Raw genomic sequence first — 18,225 nt, 5'->3', positions numbered from 1 at the left:
CATTAAAAAGGACTTTGTATGCCAAACAGAGAAGTTTCAAAATATTACTTAAATACAATTCATTTAGCATTTGTTAAGACACTCTGGCAGGTGATGGGAAAAGAAAACAGGAAATGGAACAGTCCCTGTCACAAAGGCGTCTACATTATACTGGAGGGAACAACAAGAACACAGCTAAAGACATACACACAAAGTGATCTTTGGCAGAGGGAGAAGAGCATGGAACCAAAGGTAAAAGAGTCTTGGATGAGATCTAAAAACCTGAATGAGAACAGCCCTAAGATTAGGTCTGGATCTTTCTCTTATGGTACCTGGCAGCAGTGAAATCACAACTGCTAAACTTAGTGTTCCTGCAGTGAATTTAGGAAAATATACAAGAGACTGGGAAAGATGACGAGAAGTGGGAGGAGCAATATTGTCTAGTACTCTCCCACAAGACCATTCCAGCAAAGGCCAGAGAGGAGCAGCAAATCACAGTGAGTCATTTTTTTTGTCTGTCAGCATAGGGATACAGTCAAAGGTATGTGGACACTGGCAAGGAGCCAGGAAGACCCACACAAAACCTTGCAGCACAGGATCTGGGCTGGGGATTGTGGGACTTGTGGGCACCAGGGGAAGGAGCACGGTCCCAGATCCAGTACAGACATGGCCTAACACTATATACCTTATAAGAAGCAGGATAGGAGGCAGCCTGCAGTTGGAGGGGACTCAGTATGAGTTCCATCTGATTCAGGTTGTGTACTGGGCAAGGAACAAGAAAGAAATAAGAAGCAGCTCTTTGGCTCTGACCCATCAGGGCAAGCATCTCAGATCAAGGCAAAGTTGAATGTGGAGTTCTGCTTCTCTCTGAATGTACAAAACCTTGCTAGCTGACAAAGACTGTGGTCACCGATGGTCTCCTGAAGCTCAAATTAAAAGTAAGTTCTGCAGCTTCTTGGAAAGCAGCCCTATATCAGACCACTGAGAGCATAATAAAAGCTTGCAGTTTCCCAGCCTGAGCCATCTCTAAGAATCTTGGGAAAACAGTACTCAGTATACAGAAAAAACAGCAGCAGAAAGCTAGAGAATAAAAACAAAACATTCCCTCCAGAATTGTGCTAAGTTTGGCTCTAAACACAAAGTCTCAATTTAGGTAGTAAGGTTATAAAGAATGATAAACAAAAAAGATGGGTCACAATAAATGGCTGTTCTGGAGTAAGGATTATTTAAGATATAAACACAGAAGAGAAGAATTACTCTGTAGCATCTGTAAGCAAACCCCTCAAATGAATATAATTCAACTAGAAGAAATGATAAAAACCTATCATAAATTAAATAAGATCTCTTGAGTTAAAAATTAGAAAGTAAATGAAAGTATTTGAGGAAAGATCTGGAGAAAGAAATAATGATTTAGTACAAGAGGTACAAAAATGTATCCAAGTTACAAACAAAATTAGAACAGAATAAAGAGAAGTTCATTTCTATGAAACAACAAGAAATATTAAAAAAGGAAAAGAAAAGAAAAATATAGAGTAATTCGTGTCAGAAACACAAAATAACCTGAAAAATAAGTAAAGGAAAAAGGAAATCTTACCAGTTTACATGAAAACCACCATCACCACAACAAAAAGGCTTTGGATGTCATAATTGAAGAAAAAATGAAGGAAAACTGCTCAGTGTCATTTGGAGCAGAAAGCATTGTGCAAACAGAAAGAATACAACAGTCATCTACTAAAAGAAATTGACAAAATGAAAATTCCTAGGAATGTCAATCAAAATCTGGAGCTTCCAGGACAAAGAAAAAATACTGCAAACAGTCAGAAATTATTAGAACAAAATATGATATCTCCATAAAAGCAAAGAAAGGAGATGTGATACCACAATAAGGGAAGGAAAGTTTGGTATATGATATTCCAATAGGCTTTTACAACAAAGGCTAACAAAGAAAAATAACTTACCCAGGAAAACTAATAATTTCACAGGGTAAAAAATGGTCTATTAATAAAGAGGACAGATAAGCATTGTTGACTAGAGCTGAAACTTTGAATTGCAAAAAAACCCAATAAACAAGAAAAACACAAAAAAGTAAACTTATTTGAGCAACTGGAAGGGACTATACAAGGTTAAAGTGTTTTCATTTTAAAGGAAGAAAAGAAACAAGTGTGCCCCTCCAACCCCCCAAAACTCTAATGTTCTCCAGGGTCATATGAATTAACCAAGACAAAGGATCTAGGAGTCTTTGCTATGTTTTGATGACATCAAAAGAAAAAAGAAAAAAAAAAGGAACACTAGAAAAGAAATCGGGACGAAAGGGACAGAAACTAAATATTGTATTATCTAGTACACAAATGAGATTATACAACTAAGTAGGAGGCATCACTTGAATTTCATTTTCATCTAATCTGAGCAAAAAAGGGTAGAATCCATAAGATTAAAAATACATTGGATTCACTGGGAACAGGAGGGAATAGAAGAAGGGAGGGGCAGTACAATAGGGAGAGTGTCATGAAGAAGGGTTAAAAGAACCTGTAACTGATATCTGAGTAAAAGGAAGTAAAAAAGGCCAAGAGTGCAGAAACAACCTAAAACGAGAGCTCTTGCTACGCCTAATTCTCACTAACCACCTTCTTTTTATTTATAAAGAAAAGGAGAGGGAACGGAGAGGAAAAAATAGCAAACTTAACAAGTTTTTGCATGAACAATAGAATATAATTCAAAGGAAAAGAGAAACAGGTATATAACAGGGAGAAAAATATTTGTGGCAAGTTTTCTAAAATAAATCTCATTTCTAAGACATATAAGAAACTGATTCAAATTTTAGGATATCATTTCCTAATTAATAAATGGTCAAAGGGTCAAAATTTTCAAAAGAAGAAATATAAGTTATCAATAGTTACATAAAAATGTTCTAATTTACTAATAAGAGAAATGTAATTACAGTAACTCTGAGGTTCTACCTCAAGCTCATAAGATTGGCAAAGTAATGAAAAACAAAATCACAAATGTTAGAGGAGTGGGAGTAAAAAAGGGTATAATGATAATTTGGAACTATGACCCAAAATTACTCAACTGCGATTGTCCAATCTTTGGTATTGATTAGGTCCATAGTCCTAAAGAAATCAAAGAACAAAAATATTTGAAAAAACTTTTCATAGTGACAAAAAATTGGAAATTAAAGAGTTGTCCATTAATTGGGGAACAGTTGAACAAGATATACTATATGAAAGTAACAGAATGCTACTGTGCCCTAAGAAAGGATAAAAGGGATGGTTTCAGAGAAACCCAGGAAGACTTTTATGAATTGATCCAAACTGAAGTGAGTAAAACCAAAATAATTTACATAATAACAATATTGTAAAGATAACTTTGAAGGAATTAAGAATTTTGATTGATGCAATGACCAATCATGAGGTCCAAGATAAGATAATCATGTCTATCCATCTCTTAAAAGAAAGGTAGATAATATACTCAATATGTAGAATGAGATATACATTTCTGGACACAGCTAATGTTAGAATTTGTTTAACTTGACAATGAATATAAATATGAACATAACATATAATAATGTGAATATAAGTTTCTATCCCCTTCATCTCAATTTCTTTTATAGTGTATTCTTTTTTCTCTTTTAATGACCGCAAAACATAATAGAACCATTCCTATAAATATCTGTTACAATGGTTTTACTCATTTTCCAATTTTTTCAGTGGTGGGAAGGAAGAAAGTCACAAAACAAAATGTATGCTTTTTAAATGGGGGAAAGGGGGAGTTTTTAAAAAATATCCCTGATGGTTCCTCCTTTACCTAACTCTTTCTGAAGAATAAGGCAATGCTCCAACCTATTTCATCCTTAAAGGTTACAGGAAGAAGAGAGAGGAAATGTGATCTATCTTTATATTACTATTCACTTAATTCAACTCAATATAGTTTTGTCTATTATGTACAAGTACTTAACTATATTAGGCACTGTCACTCCCAGTTGTATAAATTCCAGTGGCTCTCTATCATAACTAATATCAAATATCCTCTGTCTGGCATTTAATTCTTCAAAATCTGCCAACAAATGACCTCTCCAGTCTTTTTACATATTAAATACTTCATACATTCTTCAGTCTAGCCAAACTCACCTTCTGGCTATCCTTTACATATAGCCTGCCTGCCTGCCTGCCTGCCTGCCTGCCTGCCTGCCTGCCTGCCTGCCTGCCTCCCTCCCTCCCTCCCTCTCTCTCTCTCTCTCTCTCTCTCTCTTTCTCTTTCTTTCTTTTTCTTTCTTTCTTTCCTTCCTTTCCCTTAACTTCTGTCTTAGAATCAATACTATGTATTAGTTCCAAGGCAGAAGAGCGGTAAGGGCTAGGTAACTGAGGTTAAGTGACTTGCCCAGGGTCACACACAGTTGGGAAGTATCTGAGGCCAGATTTGAACCTAGGACATCCCATCTCCAGGCCTGGCTTTCCATCCACTGCTGCCCCCCAATTATATTTTCTAACATCATGACTTTAGTCAGGGATGTATATCTTTTTCACATCCAACTCTCAGAATCTCCAGTTTCATTTAAAGTTCAACTCAAGGACCACTTTTTCCATGAGGTCTTTTCTGATCCCCTGAGCAGCTAGTTTTCCCTCTACACTTAAAAAGTTCTCTTGTATCTGCCTGTCTGTCTCTCTCACACACACACACACAGTTTATTCTGTATATATTTATATGTGTACATGTTGGTTTCCCCAAGTAAAATAGAAGCTCCTTTGTACCACCAGCATGAAGCACAGTGCCTGGAAACTGGTAGGCACTTAATGCTTGTGGAGTGGTTGATTAATTAGAAGATAAATTATAAACTCTGCCCCTCTGTCCTTATGGAGCTTAATGATGATATAAATTAAAAAATTTCTATTTCTATTTCAAGACTTAATTGTTTTTTCATACTGCTGACAAAAATAATTTCCAATTTCAATGATTTCAAATTTATGAAGTATTTTGAAAATAGAGTCAAAGAAAACCACTGTTCTGGGCTAATAGCATTCCCTTAGTAGCAATTCACCTATATCAAGAATTCTATCCCCAGGCCTGTTCCATCTCCATCCCTCAAGTTGTTGATGCTCAGTGTACTGCAGTCTTCTGTCATGGAATACCACGCGAAAAATACTCTGGAAAGAAAAGACAAAAACAATTAATATGGGATATACGCACCCTCCAAAGATTCTGGTAGTACAAAGGAAGTGTAATTTAGATGTTTCCTAAGGTCTCACCAGCTCTATGAGCCTAAGAAAGGCAGCTTTGGTACATTGGGCACAAGAACTAGATATGGGTTTGAGGTTGATATGGGTCAGAGGATATGGTTTTTTTGGGGTTTTTTGGATCTCAGTTACCCCATTTATAAAATGAAAGAGTGAAATTAAATGTTCTTTAAGGTCCTTTCTAGCTCTAAATACGATGTGCTTTTAAAAATTGCTATTACTAAAAGAAAAATTAATGGAATTTATTTCTAGACATCCAGCAAAAAGATAAGTATATAGATGAAGTCTTTTCTGTTTCCGTTTTTTAATTCATTCTCTGAAGGTGAACATTTACAACTTATTCTTCAAATATTAAATCTAAGGATATATATAATGTGCTCTTGGTTCTATATTCTTCTATCAGCCACCTAGCTGCCCTCCCCACCCCAAACTCCTTTAACTATTATTTAAAATAATTTCTTTAATACTGGAAATAAGTTGACCTTTAAATGTTTGGTAGAATTCACCTATGACTCCTCTGATCCTAACATTTTGTTTTTTAAAGGAAGTTCATTTATGGCCTTTTCAATTTCTTTTTTTCTAAAATGGGTTTATTTAGATATTCTATTTTCTCCTCTGATAATCAAGGCAGTTTATTTTTTTCTAAGTATTTTCATTTCACTTACATTGTTAAAATTGTTGGCATATAATTGAGCAAAATAATTCCTTAATAATTGCTTTAATTTCATATTCATTGGTGCTATCTTCACCTTTTTCATTTTGTTTCCTTCTCTCTTTTTAAAAACATATTAACTGGGGCACCTAGGTGGCTTAATGGATTGGTCCTGGGTTCGAATCTGACCTCAGACACTTTGTAGCTGTGTGACTCTGGGCAAGTCATTTAACCCTCATTGCCTAGACCTTACTGTTTTTTCTGCCTTGGAACCAATACACAGTATTAATTCTAAGACAGAAGGTAAGGGTTTAAAAATATAAATAAATATACAACATTAACCAATTATATAAATAAATGGCTTATCTGAACTCCTAGATATATTAATTCAATGGGTTTTTTACATTCAATTTTATTAATCTCATCTTTAATTTTTAGGATTTTTAATTTGGTGTTTAATTATGGGTCTTTAATTTGTTCTTCTCCTAGCTTCCAAATTCCAAAATCATTAATTTTTTTTCTCTTTTATTAATATGAGCACTTAGAGAGATGATTTTTCCTCTAATCACTGTTTTTGCTATATCCCACAAGTTTTCATATGTTGCCCATCATTCTCTTTTGTGTAAATGGAATTAGCTCAAGCCTATTCATAGTTAGAACTCTAGCCACCAGAGATAATGTCATCCCCACCTCCCTTAGTGGGGAGGGAGATGAGTTACCCACATGTGACAATAAGTAACAAATCAAGAACAAGGGACTGAAAGGGCAGTCCAAAACAGTGTTGAGGCTGCCATTTGTCCACTTGAATTAGAGGTGGACCTCCAGGAAGTGACAAAAGCTGCTGTCCTTCAAATATGATGGTAACTTCCTGTTGAGGCAGTTTCCGCTTTGAACGTGGTGCTGAAGGATCTCTGGTGAGACCTCAGGCAGCTTCCCCTCTGAATTGTCACGTGGGTAAGTTAGGCTGACTTTCTTTTGCCTACCCTGGCGTTTCTAGAGTCTTTACCTCAATAAGGCATCTTTGTCTCTTATAATTGCTAAGGCCTTGTGGCTAGTAGCCTAGTTTAATTAGCTTTTTAACCCTCTCTTGGTCCGGGCCAGCCTCTCCCTCTCTCTATTTCCCTACCTTCTACCTTTCCAAATTGTAAAAACTACCATAAAACCCATCCTGACTTGGGTCTATTTTAATTATGGAATCAATCTGAATTATTGATTCCTGGTGACCACACCTTAAAATATATATAGAATACCTAAGTTTTCCCTCTTACACTTTAATGAAATTATTGTTTCTATGACTTATTCTTTATAGTTTTTACTTTTTGTTTCCACGGTCCCTTATTATATAAAATTTTTATTGCATTATGGTCTGAAACAAATGTATTTAATATTTCCATTTTTCTACATGTAATTATAATGTTTTTCTGCCCTAATAGATGGTTGATTTTTATAAATCTCTTTCTTATTTATTTTTTGGTTAGATTTACCTAGTTCTCAGAGAGGAAAGTTGAGGTCTCCCACTAATTTTATCTGTTCTCATCTGTAACTTATTTAAGCTTTTCCTTTAAAAAATGTGTATGCTTATAAACATTTTGTGCATATAGGTTTAATATTGATAATGCTTCATTATCTATGATACCTTTTAATAAAATAGTTTCCCTGTTTATCTCTTTTGATTATATCTATTTTCACTTTAACTTTGTCAGAGATCATAATTGCTATCCCTGACTGATTGATTGGTTGATAAACCCTTACCTTCCATCTTAGAATCAATACTGTTTATTGGTTCCAAGGCAGAAGAGTGGTAAGGGTTAGGCAATGGGGGTCAAGTGACTTGCCCAGGGTCATACAGCTAGGAAGTATCTGAGGCCAGATTTGAACCTAGGACCTTTCATCTCTAGGCCTGGCTCTCAATCCACTGAGCCACCCAGCTGCCCCCTACCCCTGCTTTTTCTTGTATCAGCTAAGGCATAAAAGAAAAATAAAAGAATGGAGCAGAATATATTATACATGTCTCATTTTTAAATGTGTTTCTTGTAAACAGTATATTGTATGACTGCATTTGTTAAAGCTATTCCTCCTTCCTGGCTGTACTGACAGGCAACTTAGCAATGACCAGAACAAAATTAACAGTGGTTAGCTTAAATCTTTGCTGAACTTCATTTCATGGTTTTCTTTTGAGCATCATGTTCCTATCTAAGGTCCGCCCAGAAAGGTCTATATCATTACAAACCTGTTCCTTGCCCCAGATTCCATAACTTGTGACAGTGTTATCCACTCTTTGAGACCTGACTCAAATGTTAGCAGTGATGGCAAAGAGATATCCAGGATTGCTACCCTAACTATTTTTTCTTCTTTTCTCTACTAATCACATACTACAATCAACCCAGATTTGCCAATGCATATGAAAAATTTATCAGTTCACACAAATTGACACATTACAACTAAGCAAGCATAAAAGGCAGAAATGAATACTATCTGTATCATGCTTCTTTTCTGTCACATGTTACAATATGGAGAGCTATTATTCCATCCCATACCTTCAGGTACAACTGTTATCATGGCAGCAATGGCTTCTATTTACCCTGTTGTTTTACCAAATATCCAGTGGGGAAAAGAAGACTAGTGGCTGTTTTCAAAGCTCTTAAGAGAACTTGCTTACCTTAGCAGCAGCAGTTCATTTTATATTAAGCCCAGGAGACCAACAATGATTATGGAAGGTTAAGACTTTCTCCATTCTGAAGCTTTTTAAATAGCAGCTAGGTCCCCACTACTCACATTAAATACAGAGTAAGTGGGTTGAGTTGTCCATTACTAAAATGTCAGTGGGACTCTAAGGGCTACATCTTGCCTTCCTAAAATCTTCATATCTAGTCAGCAAACTGAAAGTGGGGGGAGGAAGGGGGTGTTTACAGGAGACTATGAAATTTGTTGTCTCAAAAAGGCCAGAGAGAAAATTGTGCAATGGGTGGTTTATTCTTTGTCCTTTACCTTCACTAACTTGCCATTGATTTCTGGGAGTTCTCCAAGTTTCCTATTGTCCAGCATTCGGATTTCATAAGACTGTCCTAAAAGAAATAAAGATTACATGTTTATAAGAGAAGGCAGCAATTCATAAAAAAAAAAAAACCATCAAGTTTGAAAAGTAATTTGAAAAGTTAATTTTCAAATGGTTTTAAATATGATCACAAAGTTAAAGTATTCTGTGACCAATGTGATTACTAAGATGTGGAAAAACAACTGAACTAGAAACAAGATGGACAAAGTGGATGGAAAAAACTAGAAGTATAAACCCATTTATTCTTTTTCTGCAGTATTGAAAGGAATAAGATTGGCATTACAACTCAGAAAATCCTTGGAAGTAACCTTCTGACTGAACGGACTGAACTACAACCATCACCTTCAGAAAAAGTTAACCCTGTCTTATACAATGATGTGAATGCAGAGGAGCTTAGTAATATTCATGACAAAAGAAGTACTTTACCTTGATTGAGATATGTGAGTGTTTCATCATGGAGCTTCACTGCAGGAGAGGTAGCAGCACAAAGCACATACTGGAAAGGTAGGATTTTATTCTCATTATCAGGTGGCAAACTTGACTCTTCTTGTTTAAAAATGGGCAATGCAAGGACATCACTAAAACAAAAGAAACAAATGACTTTCGAAAACACTGAACAATATTATAGCAAGACAAGGATTAATTCTCACTGTAGTTAGCTACATGTTTAGTAACTACCCCAAATTTTTTAAGAAGCAAAAATTCAACAAATATAATCAGTTAGGTTTGATTTAGTCTACGAAGTGAAGCTGAATGTTCAAAGAAGTTCCATTTTAATTACATTACAAATTCAAATGACACATCAATAATAACACTGTCTATTGCCAACAAAGTTCGGTAGCAAGAGATGGAGAGAAATTTCATTTAAAACAACCCAAGAAAGTATAAAATATCTTGGAGTCAACTTGCCACAACAAACAAGAATTATATGAACACAATTACAAAATACTTTTCACACTGTGGAAAATTAATATTGAATTAGGATTTTTTTTGTTGTGGAATAATTTTCTCTTTAGCACCCCCAGAAAAACCACCTTATTCTAAGCTGTGGCTACAGTTTCTCTTTAGACTATGGAGTTCAGTTGGGTTCTCCCTTCTTTCATTTGCATCTTGGAAGGATACAAGATTTAGAGGCAAGCCCAAATAGCCATTTCACCCCCTTAATAAATAAATCAACAAGTTCTAGTCTGCTTCTTGGGAAGTATGGTGAATCTTGATTAAGGGTGGTCCAGGCATCCATGTTGACACTGCCATGTGGCAGAGCGTGTAGGCATTTTCCTGGGCTCAACAAGAACTTCCCTTCCTATAATAAAGCAATGGGAGAGGCATTGAGGTTTCAGAGTCCACCTCCTCAGTAATTATTTACCAATCAGAAATGTCTTAGTTGTACTATAAGAAATGATGAATCAATAGATTTCTTTAAGAAATGGAAAAACCTCCATGAACTGATGTGGAGGGAAATAAGCAGAATCAGAAGAGCATTAGGCACAGTAAGTGAAACACTGTGGAGCAATCAAATGTGATAGACTTTGCTAACTAATAGCAATGCAATTATCCAGGACAATCCTGACTTATGAGAAAAAATGCTATCCATATTGAGAGAAAGAATTGTGGGAGGAGAAATGTAGAAGAAAAACATGATTTTTTTCACTTGTTAAATGGGTATAGGATTGGGGGGGGTAGTTTTTAAAGATTATTACAAAATGAATACTATAGAAATAGGTTTTGAGTATATAACCCAATGAAACTGCTTGTCAAATCTGGGAGGGGGGAAGGAAGGGGGAAGGAAATAACATGAATCATGTAACCATGGAACAAAAATTAAAAAGAAAGAATTTTTTTAAGTCTTAGGACAATGATGGCAAACCTTTTAGAGATAGAGTGAAGTCCCTCCTTCCATCCCCCCTCCCCCGAGACCAAGTGCCATGCCCCTCCTTCCCACTGAGTGATGGGTGCATCCTGCCACCCCTTACCCACACAGGGGAGGGATAAAGCGCTCATTGGGTAGCTGGCCGGAGGGGGTGGGGGAATGTCCTCTGGGAGTGTAGAGAAGGGAAGGAAGTAGCCCAGTGCTCCACTCCCCTTCTCCCCACCCTCCTGCACTGCCACCTATGCCACCTGTGAGCTGCCCACCATATCCTCTGTGCGCTCCCATTGGGCTGCTGGGCAGAGGGCCAGGGGATGTGAAAAACTGCCATCAGGTGTGGTGGAGAAGGGGTCCACCAGAGTCCCTCTGCTTTTCTAGTGGGGGGGGGGGGGGGAATGTGCCCTCAGAGCTCTCTGCATGCCATCCTAGTCACCCATGTCATAGGTTCACAATCACTGTTTTAGGATGTCCAGGGGAGTGATTGAGTGATGAGGTCACAAGGAGTGTATACTGGCCTTTGACACAGGAAACTTACTCTTTTGTCCTGCTTGAGCTCCTTGGTGGTTGTTTGTTTTATGGAGGGAGTCTACTTTAGATTTTCTTGATTAATAAACTAATAACTTAAAAGTTATATTGCCTCTCAACAAATTCAATCTTTACAATACATAAAAAATTAACTCTAAACATTTGGAAAAATGTTAATTTAAGCTCATGGGTAGGCCAAACTAATATAATAAAATCATGAGCCTACCTAAATTAATTTATTTATTCAGTGCCAATACTACAAAGCTACAAAAAAAATTAGAGTAGAAAAAATAATAACAAAATTCATCTGTTAGAACAAAGGGCCAAGAATGTTAAAGGAATTAATTTTTTTAATGAAATAAGGTACCCTAAGCTGTACCAGATTTCAAATTGAAGTAAATAAAAAGCAGTTAACTACCAAAATAATTCTGGTACTGGCTAAGAAACAGAATGGTGGATCAATGGAACAGATTAGGTAAACAATATATAGTTAGACCACTGCAAACTACTGTTTGATTAAACCCTAAACTCCCAGCTTTTGAAACACCAACTCAGTATCTGAAAAAAATTACCAGGAAAATTGGAAAAGTCTGGCAGAAACTAGGTATAGGCCAATATCTCACATCCTTTACACCAAGATAGGAGTCAAAATGGGTGTGTAATTTAAACATAAAAGGAGATACCATAAGTAAATTAGGCAAGCATGTAATAGTTTACCTGTCAGATCTATGGAGAAGGGGATTTATGACCAAACAAGAGTGAGAGAGCATTATGAAATATAAAATGAATAATTTTGATTATGTAAAATTAAAAAGGTTTTATACAAACAAAACCGAAGTAATGATTAGAAGGGGAAAAAACAAACTGGAGGAAAAAATTTTACAGCAAATTTCTCTGATAAAGGCCTCATTTCTCATATAGATTAGTGAGTCAAATGTATAAGAATACAAGTCATTCCCCAAATGACAAATAGTCAATGGATATGAAGAGTTTTTAGATGAAGAAATCAAAGCTATCTCTAATCATATGGAAAAATGTTCTAAATCACCACTGATTTAAAACAACTTCAAAGTACTACACATCAGACTGACTAATATGACAGTAAAGTAAAATGAGAAATGTTGGAGGAGTTAAAGAGAAAATTAGGACACTGCTGGTGTTGTGAACTGATCCAGTCATTCTGGAGGGTAATTTGGAACTATGCCCAAAGGGCTCTAAAATTGTGCATACCCTTGGATCTAGGACAATACCACTACTAGGTCTATATCTCAAAGATCCAAAAATAGGGGGAAAGACCTATTTATACAAAAATATTTATTGCTGCTCTTTTCAGAGAGGGGATCTCCACCAATTGGAGAATGGCTAAACACAATGGTAAATGATAAGCAGGAAGATTTCAGAAAAAAAACTGGAAAGAACTACATGAACTTATGCAGAGTGAAATAAGCAGAACCAAGTAAACATTGTACACACCCAGTAACAGCAATATTGCATGATGATCAAGTGTGAAAGACTTCACTATTTTGAGCAATACAAAGAACCAAGACAATTCTGAAGGACTTATGACAAAGAATGCTATTGACTTCCAGAGCAAGAGTTGATGGAGTCTGAATGCAGATCAAAGCATACTAATTTTCACTTTATTTTATGTTTGTTTTTTGAGGTTTGGTTTTACATGAATATTCTCTCACAACAGTGACCAATACGGAAATATGTTTTGTATGATCATAGATGTATAACCTGAATCAAATTACTTACCATTTCAGGGAGGAAAGGGAGACAGTTTCAATCTTACATACTTTTGGAAAACATGATGAAAAATGTTATTACATGTAATTGGGTAAAAGTTTTTAAAATAACAACACTGATTCATATTTATATAGTATCTAATGATTTACAAAGCGCTTTCTGCTCAACAACCCTGAAAGGGAAGCTCTCATCAAAATATTCATAAGAGTACTTTTTATGGTAGGAAGTAAGAAAGTAAATGCCCATCAATGAAAGTGGTAAAAAAAATCGTGAGATGTAGGAATGAGGACTGGACTCATCATTTCACTGATAAAGAGGCATGAATGTAATGGAATCTTTATCAAGACAAGAAGAAATCAAGTATGAAGAATTTCAGAAAAAGAGAGGAAGACATGAACTGACACCCTATGAAGTAAAAAAACAAAACAGGAAAATAATGATTCCAACAATTAAACTAGAAAAATAAAAAACACATACCTGAATACGGTATAATTATAATGACAAAGTTTGTCCCCTAAAAATGATGAGAAAATATAATATATAGAACACTGCATATACTATGCATATATCAACTATGTAGATATGTTGCTTAGTTTTGCTAAACTGCTTTTTTTCTTTTCTTTTTACAAGGAAAGGCAAAATTGTATTTAGAAAAGTTACTGTAAAAACAAAAGATAGTAATAAAAAAAAATTCAAGATGAAAAATGTTGCTTAGAAGCCCAAAATTAAAATATGACTTGGTTAATGTCAGCAACAAATACTGTGATAAGATTATGAATAGTGGTGATAGTGAAGAACCCATTCCTAACATTTAGGGCCACAAGAGAACCCTCATGGTCCACCTTGAAAAGGTTAATCAATACAGATCATATTTCAAGGGATTTTTTTGTAGATAAATGAATAAATTAAAATAATATTTAGGTATCACCTAACACAATCTTATCTCTACCTCTTAGCAGATTTTAGATTTGAAATGCTAGCTCATCCCCAAACTATCTGCTTAGTTTCTTTAACTCTATTGTTGCTACTAGTCAGGCCAGTTTTGTAAACCAAAGACCAATAGAACACAAATAATTGGAGCATACATATTCTGAGTCTCATATGCTACAATCAGAGCTAGTTTTACCTAACAATTGTAGAGGATAATGATCCTGAGAAATACTTACTACAAATGGACTCAATGTGATTATTATTCAATTCCATTCACAATTTTGGACTTGAAAGGATCTTAAGCAAGACAATAATTCCAAACCTGCTTTATGCACAAACTGGGTATTTTCAAAGTGCTATAACAAAATTAACTTTAATTCACTTTATAAATTTATATCATATAACACTCTTCTGGTTGAAGTGGTAGAGGAGGGAGCAGGTGTGTGGAGCTCAAATAAACAAAAATTGAAACTCCCAAAAGGTTGGAAATAATTATTTTCTGAGTCTAGTCCATCCCCCTGATTTAAGGCAGGGCTATTTTAAAACCCTGGTCTTAGATTAAGGCTGATTACACACTAAAAAGCAAAAAGGCCTAGGCTAAATTAGATGAAATGTCAAATTCTTTATAAGTACCACATACCATCTGTAGCTCCATTAAAAATACATTAATTTATTTCTTCAACATCTTTAAAAGGATCACAGAACTTAAGAGATCAGTGAGGTTAAGTGATTTGTCATGGACCAGAGTCTAGGACATGAATCCTGATCTTCTGACTCCAAAACCACTATACAATTTCAAGATTATTACAGTCAGGCAAAAGTTATAGATAAAAAAAAAATGACTACACTCATATGAAATCTACATAGAACAGGCATTTCCAATGACAATATATAATCAAATAGCCAATATCCTGATGATTTGTCTAACCTATTAAACAAGCAAAATTTGAATAAAATAAATGCTAAAAAAAATATAAGCAACAAAACTCTCCTCTCCTACTGATGCTTAAGCAGCAAAACTATCTTTGTTATTAGCTTAATTCAAATATCAATTTATCTACTTCCTTCCGTCCATTAGAACCAGGTTTCTCCAGACTACTAAAGAAGTATTTAAAGGACACAAGAAGCAAAATCCTTTGTTTTTAAATATCTGTAGCTCTGACAAGATATCCCTTCCAGTATAAGTTGATCTCTCCAAATCAATTCACTTAGCTTCTAATTCAAATCTTTCTAAACTTCCTCCGCCTCCTCTCCCTTCTGATTGGAGGGCTAGAACTGAACTCCCAAAGCTTTCCTTTATGGAAAGCGGCATTTTTAAAAATCCTTATCTTCCATCTTAGAATCAATAATGTGTTGGTTCCAAGGCAGAAGAGTGGCAAGGGCTAGTAATGGGAGTTAAGTGACTTGCCCAGGGTCACACAGCTAGAAAGTATCTGAAGCCAGATATGAACCTGGCACCTCCCATCTGGAGGCATCAGGCCTTTATAATTCATTCCACATTCCATATGCAGCTCTGCTTAGTTGCAACTTCATGTAACAAGGAACAAGATACTCCCTAATGTTTTCCCTGACCCCATTCTAGCTTTCTTTTGTATACTGTCTTCCTTATGATTAAAGGCTCTGGGAGGGCAAAAATTTTTTTCTTTTTCTTATTTGTATCCATAGTGCCTGGCACACAACAGGTATAAATGGAAGAGAGAAGGAATTCTTGCCCTCTGGTAATGAGATTTCTTGTAATACCAATGATATGTTGTAGGTTGATGTAGCAAGAAACAAAGGGCACCAAAAAAAAAAAAAAGCTGCTATACTTCTCAAATATTCTACGGCTCTTGAAAATCTTTGGATTTATATCATTAGTTTTTTACTTTAAGTAAGAGATTTTCCTACCACAGCTCTTCTAGACACACAAATCAGATCAAAAAAATATGCTAATCTTTCCTCAAAAGCTCAGTGAAGATTACCTAGAATATGCTAATAAAATGAATTCTGACTTCTAAAGCACGGCAACAGTATTTCGTTTTGTTTCAGTTCATTGCTTACAAATAAATTTTTTCCCTTCAAATGTCATTGCTAGACAAGATCTGCTTAAAGTATCACTTGCTCAGGGAGAACCTAGCAACAATTGTTATCCCATCATCACTTGGAAAAGGTATCATTCAGAACTCTTATTTGAGGGCTCCAGTTCCTAATTTCAAAAGTAGTCTGTAAAATTTCCTCTAAATTTAGCTTAGGGTTAAATTTTTGTTTGGGACAACCAAAAGATGTCTCTCTTCTTCAGAGATTTCTGGAATATTAACACTAAATTAATCAAAATTGCTCAAATTTTTGCTGGTTCAAATTTTCTCTACAATGAAAGTAAGTCTAGAGTTGCATAGTGGTGCACAGAACCAAAGGCAGTAACAAATCTGGGCTCTTTTTTTGTACTTAAGCCAATCCAAAAGGGATTTGTAAACTAACATGTTTGTTCCCTTCTCCTCAAGGGGACATTCTGGTTAGGGTAAATTCATTGTGGTAGACAGTTATATTGCATAACTAACATTCCTTTTACAGTAATTTTTAAAATTTTGCAAGGGAAAATGGTAGATTATTATATTATAGGGTGCGAGACTCCAAAACTTAGCTTAAAAATAGCAAGGTGGAATAGCAAGATGGGGAGATACTCCCTGGGAGGACAGCATGGATAGAAAAGCTGTCCCCCAGATGCCATCAATTCTGGGGATTTTATACTCTTTACAACACTATAGATATGATGTTGTGCCATGGTGAGGACAAGATTCTAGAATGGTAACCACTGAGGCATTGGGGGAGGGGAGGGGGGGGAAGGGGAATCATTGTAGAACTTGTGACAAGTATTCATGAGTTCATAGTTGTTTTTTAAATGTCACATGCATTGGATGTAATGGTCCATAGAAAAGTGGACACTGTTTTTGGAAAACACATTGAATTTCTAAATTTTTATTATTGCTTTTCCTTTTATTTTTCTAATAGAATATTTTATTTTCTTTTTTTTATTTCTTGTACTTAAAGTACATGTCATCAATATTAATCTTTTTTTGATTCTGCAGTAATAAGTTTTAAAACGTATACTCCAAAGCTTTAGACTATGGAAACCTGCCAATTATTGATAAATGTTATAAGACTGTGATTAATGATTCTGCCTGATTCCAGGAGAAGGAAACAAAAGAGCCATTATGGAGTGCAAGAAGCACAAGGTAAAGGAGACTAACCAGTCCCATTGGGATTGATGAGAAACTGAATAGTGCCATGGAGCACAAGGTCAAAAAATACCATAACAATCAAAGTAGGACTGCTGACCTTCCATGCCAATACTAAAGGACTTGAACCTATTGTGAGACTCGAAGTTGCAACGCTTGACATATGTTAAGACGTAGGACACTTCGTACAATACTACCAGTCAAGTACTGAAAGTTGGCCATCATTCTGGCTCCCCCATCCCTGAGAATGAAACAAAATCAGACCAGAGAATGATACTTCCCTTTTACATAGAAATCTGGTCCCCTTTCTCTCTTATGATAAAACAACTTGCTGTAGTCTTCGCTGCCAATGGATAAGTATAATATTACTGCATTTTGTCTTACAGATTTATGGGACAGAAATTACTTTAATTGGACCCTAATACAAGGGCCTGTTATAAATTTATTAAATTAGACCCTAATACAAGGGCCTGTTATGAATCTATTCTTATTTACTTAAAATTTTTTGCATACGTAGATTTTTGATATTTTGAATATTTTTATTTCTCCCAAAATTTAATTTTTCTTCTATTTGCTTTTTGGGTTTTCTTTTGATAATTGACTCATACATCCAATAACTCAGATATATTCTGAGCTGATCTGGGTGTTGGTCAATACCCTCTTCAGGGGGATTGTAGTTTTATTAAAATCCAAGATTTAAAATTTTGTTTGAGAAATTTTTCAGGAAAGAAGCCTGCTTTGAATCCAAAAAATGAACTATTTGGAGAAAGATGCCTACAGAAACCTACACTGAATCAAGATGATCCAGAAAATATGCCTGCAGAAACCTACACTGAATCAAGATGATCCAAAATGAACTTTGGGTGCAATTGATTGAATTGGATTGAACACAATTATTTTGAATTGGAAATTCTTATGCCAAAGGGGATTGCCCCCTAATTGGCTTTTTGTCAACGAGCCTAGCAAAACATTGGTTTTGCTCTCTCTCTCTATCTCTTCTACTTGCCTCTTATCTCTAACTA

The 18,225-nt window shown here is 35.4% G+C and overlaps 1 protein-coding gene across 1 annotated transcript in view; it reads right to left on the bottom strand.

Annotated features, from left to right (window-relative positions):
* Positions 1-18,225, bottom strand: part of TFCP2 (transcription factor CP2) — a 121,916-nt gene that overhangs the window by 26,565 nt on the left and 77,126 nt on the right. Inside the window, exons 2-4 of the mRNA XM_044679253.1 lie at positions 9,344-9,495; positions 8,851-8,927; positions 5,015-5,120 (exon numbers count right to left, since the gene is read on the bottom strand). Coding sequence (XP_044535188.1) covers positions 5,015-5,120; positions 8,851-8,927; positions 9,344-9,495 — 335 coding nt within the window. The remainder of the gene's footprint in view (positions 1-5,014; positions 5,121-8,850; positions 8,928-9,343; positions 9,496-18,225) is intronic.

The sequence above is a fragment of the Gracilinanus agilis genome, chromosome 5, assembly GCF_016433145.1.
Source record: "Gracilinanus agilis isolate LMUSP501 chromosome 5, AgileGrace, whole genome shotgun sequence".
In the NCBI taxonomy this organism is placed as follows: domain Eukaryota; kingdom Metazoa; phylum Chordata; class Mammalia; order Didelphimorphia; family Didelphidae; genus Gracilinanus; species Gracilinanus agilis.
This window is presented reverse-complemented; position numbering and strand designations above follow the sequence as displayed.